Source organism: Phodopus roborovskii, unplaced genomic scaffold, assembly GCF_943737965.1.
Source record: "Phodopus roborovskii unplaced genomic scaffold, PHOROB, whole genome shotgun sequence".
NCBI lineage: Eukaryota > Metazoa > Chordata > Mammalia > Rodentia > Cricetidae > Phodopus > Phodopus roborovskii.
In genome coordinates, this window is record NW_026126418.1 from 78045930 (window position 1) to 78061065 (window position 15136).

Consider the following 15136-nt stretch of genomic DNA (forward strand, 5'->3'; position numbering starts at 1 on the left):
CTCTGAGCTGCATATTCTTGGGCAAGTCCTCACTATCTCCATGCCCATCCTGTTCTTAGCAAGAGGACAAACGTTGAGACCCCCTCCCCAACAAGATGGCCTGGTGCATCATATGGGAACTAAGGTGAGAACAGAGGCTTCAGCTCAGCAAGGTACCAGGCAGATAGTGAGAGTCTCAGTGCTATCCTTCTCCCTCAGCTGTTCTTGGGCCAGCCAGGTGTCCAGTGTATAAGATAGGTACAATCTGCCACATGCCCCAAGAGGAGGGTGGTGTTGGGGGAGATGGACTGTCACATTAACCTTCTGTATCCATCCCTCACCTGGACTGAATGGAACTAGTGCTATTCTGAGGCAGTTTTAATGACCGTTTCCATAGTACACTAGGAGCTCTGCCCACACTGCTAAACTCTCTAGTACTTCTAGCTACAGAAATAAGAGGAGTGCTCGGCAAGGAGGCAACACTGCTTGTTGCAACAGAAATCTACTGACTTTCCACAATCTGAGCTTTCTTCATTGTTAAGATTGACTGAATGATTCATTGGAGCCTGTATGTGTAGTACATATACATGCATATGTGTAGGAGTGTATACCTGCCTGTGCATATGTGGAGGTCAGAGACCAGAGATCAGATGTCTGGCATCTTCCTCAACTACTCTTCACCTTGTTTTTTGCGACAAGGTCTCTCAGTGAAAGTGGGGTTGGGAGTTTTGGCTAGACTGGCTGGCCAGGAAGTCCAAGGGGTCTACACGAATGGGTTCCACCCAGCCCTGGTCTTATGGTCTTACTAGCTTTTTACAAGGATTTTGGGGATCAAATCTGGGTCATTGTCATTGCACTGAAGCAACTGAGCTACCCTCCAACCTCCAAATATGTAGTTTTTGAGACAGTCTTCCTATGTGTCCTAGACTGGCTTCAAATGTGTGGTGGCCTTTCTGCCCTAGTCTCCCAAGTGCTGGGACCACCACCTGATACCTGTAGTTGGTATTCCATGTAACTCAGAGATGAGGACCTCTCCCTCTGATGGCTCTCCCCTCCCTCTCTCATACAGTTCCATGTGGCTTTGGGGTGCAGAGAAAGGGTGTCTCAGTTTTTTGATTTGTCCTCTACTTCCTCTACATGGCATCTATGATTGATGTAGGCCCTCATAAAGATACAAACAAATGTGACAGGATCCAAGTCAAAGTCACTCAAAGTCACCTCAATTTGGAAGCAAACCCCTATTTATGGGAAGGGAACTTAATAGTTTTTGAGTGCTAATGGAATATTGTTTCTTCAAATGAACAAAATTATAAGTATAGCAACTAAAATGAAACCAAATAATTTTCTGTATACATAGCAAGAAGCCAAACAATAGTCAATTAACTACAGTTCAGTTTAAACAATCTACAGCAATAATAAATCCTCTGCATGTTTACAAACTGCTAGTTCCATTCATGCCAGGCAGGTCCTGCTGAAGACTGGACTTTTGAGAGGCTCATATTCTCATGGGGAAGAGAGAGGAATTAAAGAAATGATCACAAGGCTGTATGAGAGAATGGTGTTCAGAGTCCTGGGGCAGAGTGCAGAAAATAATAACCACCTCTTTCTACAAGAGCCAGGAAGTTTACAAAGGGACCTGCTCTGGGTTTGAACACACAGGGGAAGGACCTCCTGAGTCAGGTCAAGGGGGAAGATAGAATCATTAAGGGGAGACTAGGAGCAGGGAAGAACTGTCTGCAAGGTCATGTGGGTATTGGAATTGGAGTGTCTATCAGGAGACATGGTGTACTTGAGTGGTCATTTGGCCTGTTGTCAGGGCTGTGAGAGGTAATGGAGAGGAGGGGACTGAGCAGTGTTTAGGGGGGGGGTGTCAATCATGTTCTGAGATGGGAGATGAACATGTAGAAGGAGTCTGGCAGGAAGTGTATGTTCAAATTAGGTGTCTGAGGTCTCAGGAGAACATGGGACACCTCTGGAGGTATGTGAGGAATGGCTCAATTGCAGGGAGTGATGTATGACTTCCAAGCCCAGTGGGCAGAAGGAACTTCTCAGAATACTCAAAGCCAAGGATGCTGGGAGCATTTGCTGGCTGGATAGTGTTTTCAGCTCTGCATGAGACTGACACTAAAGAAGAGGCTCATGCTTATGGCCATATTCCCAGAGCTGGTGTTGGGATGTAGTCCAAACCTCTTTCACAGTTCACCAGATCACTATCATGGTGCTTGATTGGAATTCTGGCTTAAATAGCTTTTAAAAAATGTTTCTTAAGTGTTGAGCATGGTGGCCCATGTCTTTGATCCCAGGCAGAGGCAGGAGGATCCTCAGTGAGTTCAAGGCCTGCTTGGTCTATGTAGCAGGCAAGCTCCAGGATAACCAGTACTACATACAGAGACCCTGCCTCAAACAAAACAAAACAAAATTTAAATTATTTTATATGTATGGGCATTTTGCTTGCATGTATGTCTATGCACCATGTATATGCCTGGTGCCTGTGGAGTTCAGAAATGGGAGTTGGATCCCCTGAACAGATGGTACAGATGGTTGTGAGCTCCTGTATGGGTGCTGGGAATTGAACTCAGGTCCTTTAGAAAAGCAGCCAGTGCTTTTAAGCACTGAGCTGTCACTCTAGCTCCAAATCAGCTTCTTAAACTTTACATTGAAAAAGCTCAGAATCCTTTGTTCAAATGTTTATGACTCATTTTAATGAGCAGAGATATCCAAAGTACCCAGTGGCTTGGCCTTTTGGACTAGATGCAGGGAGAAGTTTCTATAGGAGGTGTGTGTAAGATGCCACCTCTTCTGACTCCTTCTGCCAAGGGAGAGGGCTCATAGCATGGTAATGCTCCTATTCTGCCAGGGAGGACCCCGCTTCCTCTCTCCTTCCAAAGCCAGGGACAGGAAGGAATTACTATTCCCCATTCCAGAAGAGCCAGTCTTCTCTGCCTTCTCACCCCTGCCTCAGGAGAAGAACTTCCTTGGGGGTCTGGGAAGGGAACAGGCATACCCTATCCTATCTTTCAGGACCATAGCTCCTCCTTGCTTGGTGCTTTTGGGCACTTCTGCCACTGTCTACTTAGCTTAGCTGTGAGGAGTAACTTTCAACTCTGAAGCAACCAACGTTTTAGCAACGTTTTGGCCTCAGGACTTAAGTAATATTCTCCCTTTACTCTTTTTTTTTTTTTTTTTTTTGAGCCAGGGTTTCTCCATGTAGTCCTGGTTGTCTTAGAGCTTGCTCTGTAGACTAGACTGGCCTCGAACTAACAGAGATCCACCTGCCTTTTGAGTTCTGGGATTAAAGGTGTGGGCCACTACCACCCAGCTCTTTATTTCTTTTGAATCAGCACCCATGTAGCCCAGGCTGGACTTGAACTCCCAATCATCCTGCCTCTAGCTCTCTAAGTGCTGGGATTACAGGGGTACAACATCCTGCCTAGCTTTAGTCTTTATTTAAAAGATTTGCATTTTAGGAGCTGCCAAGATGGTTCAGTGTATAAAGGTGCTTGTTTGATTGCCAGGACTCACATGGTAGAAGGTGAGAACTGATTTCTGTAAGTGGTTTGCTGACTCACCTACCTACACACACACTCTCACTCTCTCTTCATTATAGGCCTGTCTCCTTCATTACATCCTACAATGGGTAGAGGCTAGTTGCCTTTGTGTAAATAAAGACCTAGTCCCAGCCTTGAAGAGAACAATGGATAAGAACCTATCTTTTCTCCCTGACAGTAGCCACTCTTGGCCTTGAGTTCCTCTCTTGCCGGCTACTGCACCACAGAACCTCTTGTCACCCTGTAGGATGTGTCTATGGGGCTGTCCTGCCTAAGTACTAGCACTAGTGTTGTAAGGTAGAAGGGTTAATGTAGCCATTTCAACAGCTCTGAATCTCACAGCCCAGCTAAGTGAACTTTTTGCTTGTTTTATTTTTTTTCACCTTATTTATTTTTGACACAGAGTGTCAGATGTATCCCAGACTGGCTTCAAATTTGTGCTGTTTCTGTTTTAGCTTCTTAAAACCCAAGATTATAGACATGTATTACCCAGCTAAGGTGGGAAAAAGACCCACAGGAATGTGAGCCCAGGCTGAGGATAGTTAGAGGAGGTTAGCAGGTACCATCCGGCTGGGTTTGAGTCAGACTGTCTGGAGCATCCCCACACTGGGGATGCAGCCTAGGCAGGTCCTTTCAGGTATTTGATCAGGTATTCCAACTCTTGACCCACAAAACAAGGCCAACGGTCCCTTCCTTTATAGAAGATATTGTGAGGTCTGTTCCTCTACCCCTAAGAAGAGAATTTACATTCTCTTATATTACAGACATTTAAACCTTGTTATAGATTAGAAAAACAAAACTGTGACTTCACAGATGCTATGAATGAGGCTACAATTTGAGTACACATCAGGTTCAAACTGTTTAGAGAACAACACCAAGTAAAGAAAATACAGAAGAATATAGCAAACATTTTAAAACTGGAAAAAGCCTTAAAGTTCTTTCTGGCTAGTCAGAAGGAATTGTACTCTTGTGACCACTGGCCCATCAAAGAAGGCTCTAAGGAAGGACTGAAGAACAACCCACCAAGGGGCAAAGCTGGAAAGAGTTAAAAAAAAAAGGGGGGGGGGGAGGGGTGCCTGTGGTTTCTCTGCCTCCCACCCCCACCCCAGCTAATCTGTCACCTAATGAAGAAGGGGCTGGCACAAGTGAGCTAGCTGGCAGTTCACTTACAGCAAACTGATTAAGAATGTTCAACCAACAGCAGACTGTAGACCTTTCCAGAGAAAATAAATAGAGTGTAGACTGTATGCAAATGTGTTTGTCACTTTGACAGCACGTCTCAATTAAGGCATCTCGAGGCTGTGGGTAGGCTCTGTGGCTGCAGCTGGAAGGGAGAGCCTGCTGCATGGCTGATACTAGGGGCTTGACCTTAATCCGCATGCATGCATTAACAAAAAAAAAAAAAATTCCTGCCTTCCTGTATACTTGCATAATGCTGGCAGCCACGTGAGGGAAGTGACAAACGGGGAAAGCCACTTTCATCCTCTCCAGTTTGCAGATCTGTGAATGCACAGACAGCTCTTATTTCAACAGAGTTTGGGGTGATTTTTTTTAATTGTTTATCTCCCTCCCGTGTGAACACACACACTCTTATTCTGCATTTAGCTGGAAATGACATTAAAGCCTCTCTCTATTTCTTGCTGAAATGGAAAGAAGGTCTCTCTATTTCAAATAGGCCTCCTTTTTTGTGTGTGTTTTGAAAATGGAATGTTTAACACCATGAAATCCCTCTCCCCCGCCCCCTCTTTCTCTGTAATGGGCTCCCAACTCCATGGAGGGCTCCTTTCATGGGCAGGTTGGAATGTGCAGGAATGAGGACAAAGGAAAGCAGGAAGCTGATTCTGGAATGCTAGGCTGCACTTTCAGCAAACATGGTCAGGAACTGGGGTAAGGATTGCTACCACAGGGCCTAAGCCTCAGAGGAGGCAGCTCTTCAAGGTGTAGGCAGCAGTGTGCAGACCTCAGAGTAGGCTGGTTTGCACTTCTGCTTTACAGTAGTGCCAGTGTCTAGAATAGCCCCTTTAAGTGTAGAATTAGAAATGGGACAGATCTCCCCAATTAATGAGGTGTGGACACATTACCCAAAAAGACTGACTAGAAAAGAATGATTTTCATGCTTCAGTCAGCTAGTGCTTTGCTAGTTCTTTTTCCGTTTACACTTTTATTTATTCTTGTATGTATGTTTGCTTACATATAGGGTGTGTGCATGCAATGGCCCACACTGGAGGTCAGAGGACAGATTGAAGAGAGTTTGTTTTCTCCCTATCATGTAGTGGTTGGGGACTGAACTCAAATTGTGAGGTTTGGCTGCAGATGTCTTTATATGCTGAACCAACTCCAGGGTCTGGTTCTCTTTATTTTTAAGTAGCCTCAATGTCTGATATACACTAAGCACTTGATAAATGTCTCTCAAAACAAGAAATGTTTTAAATGCAGGGTTCTGGGCCCTTTCTGAGGTGAAATAGCAATCCCATTTACAGTAAATAAGGGTCATACAGACTAGCTTTTCATACCTCATCTAGGGAATGGTTAAAGGGTCAGGTGATTTAAGCTCAGTAGTACAATGGTGCTGGCTGAGCAAATACTGCATAGGTCCTTGGTTACAGCCCCAGCACCAGAAAAACAAACAAACAAACAAACAATAAGAAACCTGGCAAACTTTTGCTACAACCATACCTTGCTAAGGGAGCCATGTTACAACTATGTGTCAGATACCAAATCAAACCAAAAGCACCAAAACAAACCACAGACAGCACACACAACATGTTTATATTTGATAATTAGAGCAGTTGATTGAAGAGAGGTAGGAAGGGTACACCATCTTTTTAGCTGAAAATAAATGGATGAAAATTTCAATTTCTATAAAGAGTATATTACTTCAGAGGAAAGAAATAAACTCAAATGAATAAAAAAATTTTTAAGCGCTCAGATCCTTGCTCACAATTGCGCAGAGTTGGATTTCTAGAACTACAGCAAGGGTGTTTACTCTGAGAATATTGATTTTCAGGAAGTACATTAATAAAGAACTCCTAATTGATTTTTTAAGCCTTTGCTTGTTGCCTTTTATTTGAAGGTGCAAAGAAAGGCCTGAGATGCCAAAGTGTTCTAATGAGATGCTTAGCTAATAGGCTCCTTAAATGCAATGCCTGGAAGTGTGGGAGGTAGCAGGTACATTTAATGACTCCATTTAACAGTGGAGCTAGTGATGACCAGTGCCATGCTGTCTCCACCTACAGTTTTGAAAAAAATCACCTTCAGAGTATGTTTGTGTCAAATACTTGATGACATGAAGAACATGGAGTTGCTTTACTGAAGGAGAGCCGGGGTGCGTCTCATACAACCAAAACCAAAAACTAACAGTCCCGTGGGAGTGCACAGCACATACCTGCCCAAAGTGCACTGTGATTGGTCTCCGGTCTTCTCGAAGGCTGGGGTCCTTGGCCTCCACTTGCGGGGATGGCATGGTCTTTGGCAGTGGCTCTTCTGAAGAGGAGGCACAACCATTCTCAGCAATGTCCTGCAAGGAGAAGGAAGGTCTGGGATTGGCATTGAGGTCTTGGCCCCTTGTCATATCACCTCACCCTCACTAGCCAATGGGGTAAGAACTCCCTCCAAGTTTTCTAAGCCTGACTCCTGGGAGAAGTGAAGGAAATAGAAGCTAACTTGCCCTTCTGACAATGCTGCACCAAAGAAGGCAAAACTATCCACATGAAACTATAAACATAATAATTCACAGTGGGGGGGGGGAACTATTTCATTTGATATTCTTCTATGGCTATTTTCATTTTCACATGTTCACTTTGTCTATATGCAGACATTTAAAAATTACTTGTAATCACAGCTCATGCATAATTTTATATCCTGTTTTTTTTCTCTCGAATATAAGCATCACCATGGTGCTATATAGTCATTATAATAATAATTTCAATGGATGAATAATATTTTCATTGAGTAGACATCTAATGATTTAATAACTCATCCCATAACTATTAGGTGTTTGTTTTTTATTTTTCTTTTCTAAATTTCCTTTCCTTTCATATTATTGCTTCTGTAGAAATTCCTAGGAATGAAAGCATGAGGTCAAACATATAAACACATTTTAAAGCTTTTTATTCATTCTACCAAATTGCTTTCCAATTTACACCAACTCCTTGAAATGGGTGTTTTATCAGTTTCACAGTACCTGCTAGCTCTATCATTTTAAAAATGTATTGCTAATTTAATAGGTGAAAAATTAGACCTCATTGTTGTTTTAATTTGCATTACTTGATTATTTGTGAGTTTAGACTTTTTCTGTGTTCTTACTGATGGTGCTACCAATCACATTCCTATCTTCTCCCTCCTCCTTGTGGTTCTGGAAGGATCTAAGGGTCTACCTGACTTACAGAGTATCTACAAGGCCAAGGAAAGCTTTTAAAACGTAAACATTTACATTTCATTTGTGTGTCTGGTGAATGAAGTCAACTGGTAAGGATAAGAAAACTGCCTGTGTGCAAAAGGTCAGTCTTGGCTTCTTTGGCAGTGGCTGTCAGGGAGTACTGGTATGAGCTGGTCAAAACATAGATTTACTCCCCTTCTGCAATGAACACTATGTAGTTTCTTTTTATTTGTTTGTTTTTTTTTTGAACACTATGTGTTTTACTGAGGTCAAGAAAGTTACTTAGGACAAGTCAGAGAATAAAGGTACAAATAAATAACATTTAAATAGTAATTTTTTGCCATATAAAAATAATTCACAGCCTGAATTACACAACATCTAATTCTTTCCATTGTAGAAATAATTGGTCAACAGAATATTCCTCAAATTCTGTATGCAAGAGACTTCTGATCACTGGCTACTCTTTCTCAACTGAACTGAGAGAATCATGAGACAGAGGGAAAGTGGTTACTTAGGATAATTATGTTTTAATGAGGAAACAAAGGTAACAGCTTTGAATCCATTTTCCTTTTTGTAAATGGGGATATGGGAGTTAGGGATGAAAGGGGATAGGTAATATAAGTGCCTAGAACTTTATTAGCTACACAATAAACTATTAGAATGAAATAGCTTCTATACATGTGTATACATGTATGTGTATGTACAGTGTTACACATCAACTACCAACCTCCTGGCTTCCTTTCCCAAAGTTTTAGCTGCTTTTCAGGCAGTCCAGAAGAGTCTCTGCTTGGTTAGATACAGGTAGGTAGATCTTTTGGCCTTACAAACCGGGCTTGGGTCATGTGGCCCACATTGGATTGACCAGTCTCAGCTAAGCTAAGGCTCAGTGATGAAAGGGCGGCCGACAGCCAATTAGAAATGGATTGTTCGGAAAGGGGCTACCCTAAGAGGCCTGGGTCAAATGGAACAAAGTAGGGGAGGGGCTCCTTCCATTTTAGAGAGCAACACAAGGGCAGAGGGGCATTTCGGGTGTGTGTGGGTACATCTAGAGGATTAACACAGGTTGAATGAGGCCAAACCTTAACAATTTTTGTTTTGGTCCAGGAAAAGATATTTCTACACACACACACCATGTGTGCCTGTGTGCGTGCGTGCGTGCGTGCGTGCGTGCGTGCGTGTGTGTGTGTGTGTGTGTGTCTGTATATGCACTTGACTGAAAAAAAAAATGGAGCTCCAAGGTATCATGGTAGGAAAATATATTAACTAGGAAACTATAAAATATTTATCTTTAAAAGAAAACATGATAGTTTTGGGGGAAAGTGTCTTAGTTTAAGCTTTAAGTAAAATCCACTGTCTTCTAGCTGTATCTGTTCCATCAACTAGCTTTCCCAGGCTTTCAGATTCATTCAAACTCTGCAAAGGTTTCTTTGTTTTTACAACAGGGAGATTCCCAGTTGTCTGGCAGAGGTCTGTGGAGGATGGTTTAAATGAGATGAGCTATAAGGGGGCTTTGAGAGCTCACAATGCAAAGGACACAATGCTTCCCTGTTGGGGGGGGGCAGCCACCTAACCCTGGTGGCTCCTTTCCTAGACTATTGACTTCCATTCTCATACTTCATTCTCCAGATGGCCATGAAGTAAATAGGATTATCTTTTCTTTATGGTGAAGCATGAGGATCCAGACAGAGGAACCTATTCAATCTCACAGAGCTACAAAGTGGAAGAACTTAAAATATGTGACATTTAAATCATATCAGCTTCAAACAGCAGCTCAAATGGGAAGATATCTTAGACCTGAGGGGTATATGCAATGCTGGGCCATGAGAAATGATTCCTTCTTCCTCCTTGGCTGTTCTTCTTGCTAAACTGGTCACAGGCTGCATGTCCTAAGCTATCTACCATGCCATACATTCCTTGGGATCTGGGTTTTTCTTGAGTCTAGCACAGCTATTCCATAAATCTCTGTTGAGTTAGCATTTGGAAGGTAAATGTGCCTGTCTATCTGAAAGGCACATTTTGCTTAGTTAGAACATAGAGGTCTGAGTTTCTGTACTTTCTCAAGACTCCCATTGAGCTTTTAGCTTCTTCACTATTTTCTCCATTGTAAGGATAACAGCTTCCTCCCAGGATGCCACAGGGAGCTTGGGGTGGGGGGAGAGCATGGGTCAAGAGAGTAATGAGAACAGCAATGAGAATATCCTCTTTTTCATCTAATTGTTTGAATAGGAGTCAACAGAACAACTTTGTATTCCTTGATTAAAGAAACTGTGGCCCAAGAACTAGCTGACAGCAGCTAAAGAACTGGGACATGAGCACCCCGACACCCTTCTGAGAGGAAGGCAAATTGGAAGTTTAAATGAAATACTGCAAGATTTGAGTACTGTGTGGCCCATTAAGTCTAGAAATGTTTTCAAAAACCTAAAAGTAACTCAGGTGTCCAGTAACAGAATTGATTAAGGTGTATGTGTGTGTGTACAATGTGATACATGCATTGTGTGTGTGTGTGTGTGTGTATACATATATACACATATATATGTGTATATGTGTGTGTGTGTACAAAGTGATGCATGCGTGTATGTATAGTGTGTGTGTATATATATATTTGTGTGTGTGCATGTGTGTATATATATGTGTGTGTGTGTACACAATGTGATACATGCGTGTATGTATAGGGTGTGTATATATATGTGTGTGTGTGTGTGTGTGTGTACAATGTGATGCATGGGTGTATGTATAGTGTGTATATATATATATATGTGTGTGTGTATACAATGTGATGTGTGTGTATATATATATATATGTATGTGTGTGTGTGTGGTGTGTGTGTATATATATATGTGTGTGTGTGTGTGTACATCTGTATTTGTAGTGTGTGTATATACAATCCATCCAATGCAATATATGAGCTATTTAAAACAAGGACACATGAAAGAATCATTTTTAGAAGGTGGGGACATGTTCGGTGCATACCACAAGAAAATGCAGATGGAAGGGACATTATTTCTCTCCTGACTTGTTGAATTCCCAGTAAACACGCACTTTGTTGGCAAACAGAAAAACAAAAAACAAAAAAAAAACAAAACACCAAAACTTGACCTTCTTAATGTCATTTTTAAAAAGGGAAACAAAGGGTTGGTCACATAGAAGGAAGACAGAGCTAGACTCAAGGGGCTACCATAGGGTAGCAAATTCTTTCCAGGAGCCTCAAGGCTAAGAGCAGGAAGAGCTCCACCAATCCCCATGGCTAGGCAGAGCAAAGGAGGCAGAGATAATTCTGTTCCTTGACACCTTCCCAAGAGCTCTCAGGATAAACAACCCTGACAGCTATCCTCTGGCTCTCTGTGGAGAGGACAGGCATAGCACACGGCCCTCCTCCATGGATGAGTATCAGTGGACAGGCAGGGCATGAAGCGAGGACCTGGTGAGCTGGGGAACAAAGTGGGCCATTAAGGCCTTCAGAGGAAATGGGGCCAGGCCATGTATTCACACCTGGAGCTGGGAGTAGGGCCCAGAACTTGCAAAACAGCTAGAGCACTCCTCTCTCTGCTAGGCAGGTTAAGGTCAGTAAGGACAGAGTGGCTTTAGCCAAAGGAGTATAGCTGTGTCAGAGCCATGTTCTGGAAAGATTCCTTTTGTGGCTGTGTAAGCAATTTAAAGGAAGGTGGTCCCAAAACAGCTATCTCTCAGTGAATGTACATGTGGCTGTTTAGGCAGACTGTCTGTTCTAGGCATAAAGCCAAAGAAATGGAGAGGATGCACTCTTATTTGGGGAGTTGCGACTAAGTACCACTGTTAACATGTTATCTCTAGTTAATGGGTGAGGAAAACAGAGAGGGCTGGTAATGCCCACAGGGCCACACAGTTAACATCCTACACAACTAGACTGAATCTTCTGGTTAGTCTTAGGAGCCCAAATGCCACATTCCCAGAAGAAGGCAATGGAGGTGGGGTGGGGTGGGGTGTGTACAGCCAAGGCCAGCACCTTCTCATTTCCAGTGTGAGAACCTTTTTCCTCTAAGATTTATGTTGTACCTGTCTTTCCCCAGCCTACTTCCCACAAGAGCAAATGTAAATTAAAATATGAATAGAGATATCAAACAAGTGGCCAAATTTGGAGTCTCAGTGATTGAGACTGCAGCATATTTTAAAGTGTCTAAAGACAGGGAGCTGACAGTTGTGACAAGGTGTGAAAATGTCTGTTTTGTAAAAGTCTACCTGTTCTCTCCACCCCCTGACATGCTTGCTCATGCCCTTCACTGTGCTTGCAAGTGTTTGGCTAGAAACTCAAGCCAACTGTGGCTTTGCTCCTTTCAAGCACAAAGAAACTAAGCAAGCTCAATTTGTCATTTAAAGAACAGAGATTTAGAAACTTTCCAAATGGTCATGAAATATGCCTATTTGGCTAAAACATTTTCCAAATGGCCATGAAATGTGCCCATGTGGCTAAAGCATTTTGATACTAAAGAAAAAAAAAATTCAGGCATTCCTTAAGGGCACACACAACATCCTTCTGTGTGTGTCTCAGTGCTCTCTACAGGTGAATAGGGAGCACATGCAGCCACTAGACTTAAGGTGGCATTCTCTGGACAACCTGGACCAGGGAAGCAGAATGTAACTTGCTGATGTTCTTTTACAGGTCAGGCCTAGTGAGGGACATATCCCCAGGGAAGTCCCACTGTCCCCCTTACGAAGCCATGGCTGGAATCCCTGTCATTTCTCCTTCTATCTCTGAGCAGGTTGGACTTCAAAGGAGGCCAGGCTAAAGCAGACCTTGATCACTTTGTTCTGTTTATCCAGAGAAATATGTTCTCCATCTTTCTTTTTTGTCCCTGGGCTGAAGCAGAACAGATGTGGAATAAAGCCACACTATAGGATCTACGAACAATCACTTGCCAGTGGTCACAGATACCCTGAAAGCTATTTCAGAGGCTTTGAAAAATCTATAGCACAAATGAACACGGGAGGAAAAGGGGCCCTGCTCAGTGGCATTAGAGATGGACCCTCCACACACTGTGGTGACCTCTCTTCAGGTCGGCCTCACATTCTCTATTTGCAATTCAAACCTAAGGCAAGAGCAAAGAGGGCAAGCTTGGGTTCTTGATTATATGTACGAGGTCACCATTGCTATGCAGAGTTAGAGGAGGGCCAGGTGGCAACCCAGCACATTGGGAAACTGGGTCTGTGCTGGCAACTGCTTCAATTTCAGAGCAGAAACCAAACTTGTGATATCTGTGTTAGGTGTATCCAGGGAGCCACAGAGATAGGTTTCATGTAGCATGGAGGGAGTAAAAGGAAGGGGGAGAAAAAAGCCAAGGAAATATTTTCCACTACATCGAGATAGGTCAGGGGAAGCCAAATCCTAAATTAGCTCAAGAAAAAAGAGACAAGGGGGCCTACATATATTGAACAATGCTGGGGTTTCAATTACAAAACAGCTCTTCCAAGAACAACTGCAAAATATCAAGTCTGTGGAAATCTGTTAAGAATGAAGGGGGGAAAAGTGAAAATTGAAAAGGGTGCACTAATAGATCTGTCAACAGTCCAATGGTGACAAACCACATTTCTATAAAATGCCTTTACCATTTGTGTCACCTGAGATGCACTGACACTCTCTATAGAACATTATTTCCTGAAGCTGTTCTTGAAAAGACTGATGTGGGTTGAGGAAAAGGAAGGGGAGGGAAAAACTGGCTTTAGATTCAATGAAGGAAGGTAAAGGTGCGTTGTGTGGAATGAACACGATCTAGATTGTGTAAAGGAGCCTTTAAGTAAACACATGAAGAGAGTTGGTTTTTGCTGGCTGCTGTAGAAAGACAGGAGTGGTGGGAAGAGACTCTGGTAAGGGCAGTCCCTGGTTCCACAGTCAGCAGAAGCAATGAAACCCATGAGGCCATTTTTCTGGCACCCGAGGAGGGACCCTGCCTTTGCTTTTTTTCAGGAAATATACTAACCAATAACAGCCTACAGTCTAGACACTGGGGTGAGGGAAAGCCCCCTCCTGGACACATCCAATTCAGGTTCACATGACTGGGACAGGAGATGAAATAGTATGATTAGTGACTCAAATAACATCCAGCTACAGAACCCCACCTTCCAGTGTCTGCCAGGGTGAACAGACTGCCATGGGGGCTGTGTGGATTTGTGTTATAGGGTTTGTATCACAGGATGAGAACCTCAGCTGTTAAGAATTTACTGTTAGTGAAGCTAGGAATTTAAATGCTTAGTCAGAGCAAATTACTTTCCAATTAAAAGAAAAGAATCAATTCCTTCAACCCATTTCAAGTTAATGAGGATTTTTCTGACTTCATAAAGTTAAAGCTACTTTCAATTAAAAACAAAACCAAAACAAACTGCCAAGATAGTGGTACATTTAGGGGTCTGAGGAAAATTATCTCAGATGTATTTTGCAAAAGAAAACACTTGTTTGGGGAAAGCAGTGGGCAGCAGAGAATGGAAATATTCTGACAGTGGAGGTCAGCAGATCTGAGATCTAATCCTGTTTCTGCTGGGCTCATGCACTGTGGCCTTGGGCAATTACTTCACTCACAGCTTTGTTCTTTGGATTTGGGGTGACAGCTCCTAGCTTGGTCCATCTTTAACATTGGAGGCCATGTTGCCCCCCTGCTTTGGTTACCTTCCTGTACTTCCCATGTTGGGGAAATCTCAGCCACAGTGACTCCATACAATTTTTCTGATGGACCACAGAGCCTGTTTGCCTGCATGTGCCTTAAACATAGCTTAGGCTACTCTTAATCAGTGTAGTGTGGTGTGAGGCCCACAACATTCCCTTCCTGCTCACTCGGTGTGTGTTTGTGTAGGGGCTATGTGTATGCCGGAACCAAGGAGGTCCTTCCTCTGGACATGTTTTTTGGTTTAAGTTATGACCAGTCCTGGGGCAGAGGGTAGTTGCAGGAATGAAGTAATTCTGGGGTGGTGGGGAGGACACCTGCAAACCCCAGGCCTGGTGGGGTGGGTGGGTGGAGCTGCAGTGGAAACTCCTAACTCAATCACCTTTGTGGGTTTAAGCCCACAAAGAGTCTTAATGTTACTTGAAGACAGGTTTTTGTCTGTGAATATTTATAACAGTGAAACTCTTGGACATCTGGTAATGCATTTTGAAGTGTGCTAACAACACTGTATCAAATAGCCCTCTATTGATCACATCCTACTTTTTTGTGGCCACGCCATTTCATACACAGTGCTTATACATTTTGAATAAGAACTTCAAGTA

At 43.0% G+C, this 15136-nt stretch overlaps 1 protein-coding gene across 10 annotated transcripts in view; it reads right to left on the reverse strand.

Annotated features, from left to right (window-relative positions):
* The window catches only part of Dennd1a (DENN domain containing 1A), a 467485-nt gene that overhangs the window by 39521 nt on the left and 412828 nt on the right, over positions 1-15136 (reverse strand). For all 10 annotated transcript variants that reach the window (XM_051185345.1, XM_051185350.1, XM_051185346.1 and 7 more), the window contains one exon: positions 6913-7044. In XM_051185345.1, the coding sequence (XP_051041302.1) occupies positions 6913-7044 (132 nt within the window). The remainder of the gene's footprint in view (positions 1-6912; positions 7045-15136) is intronic.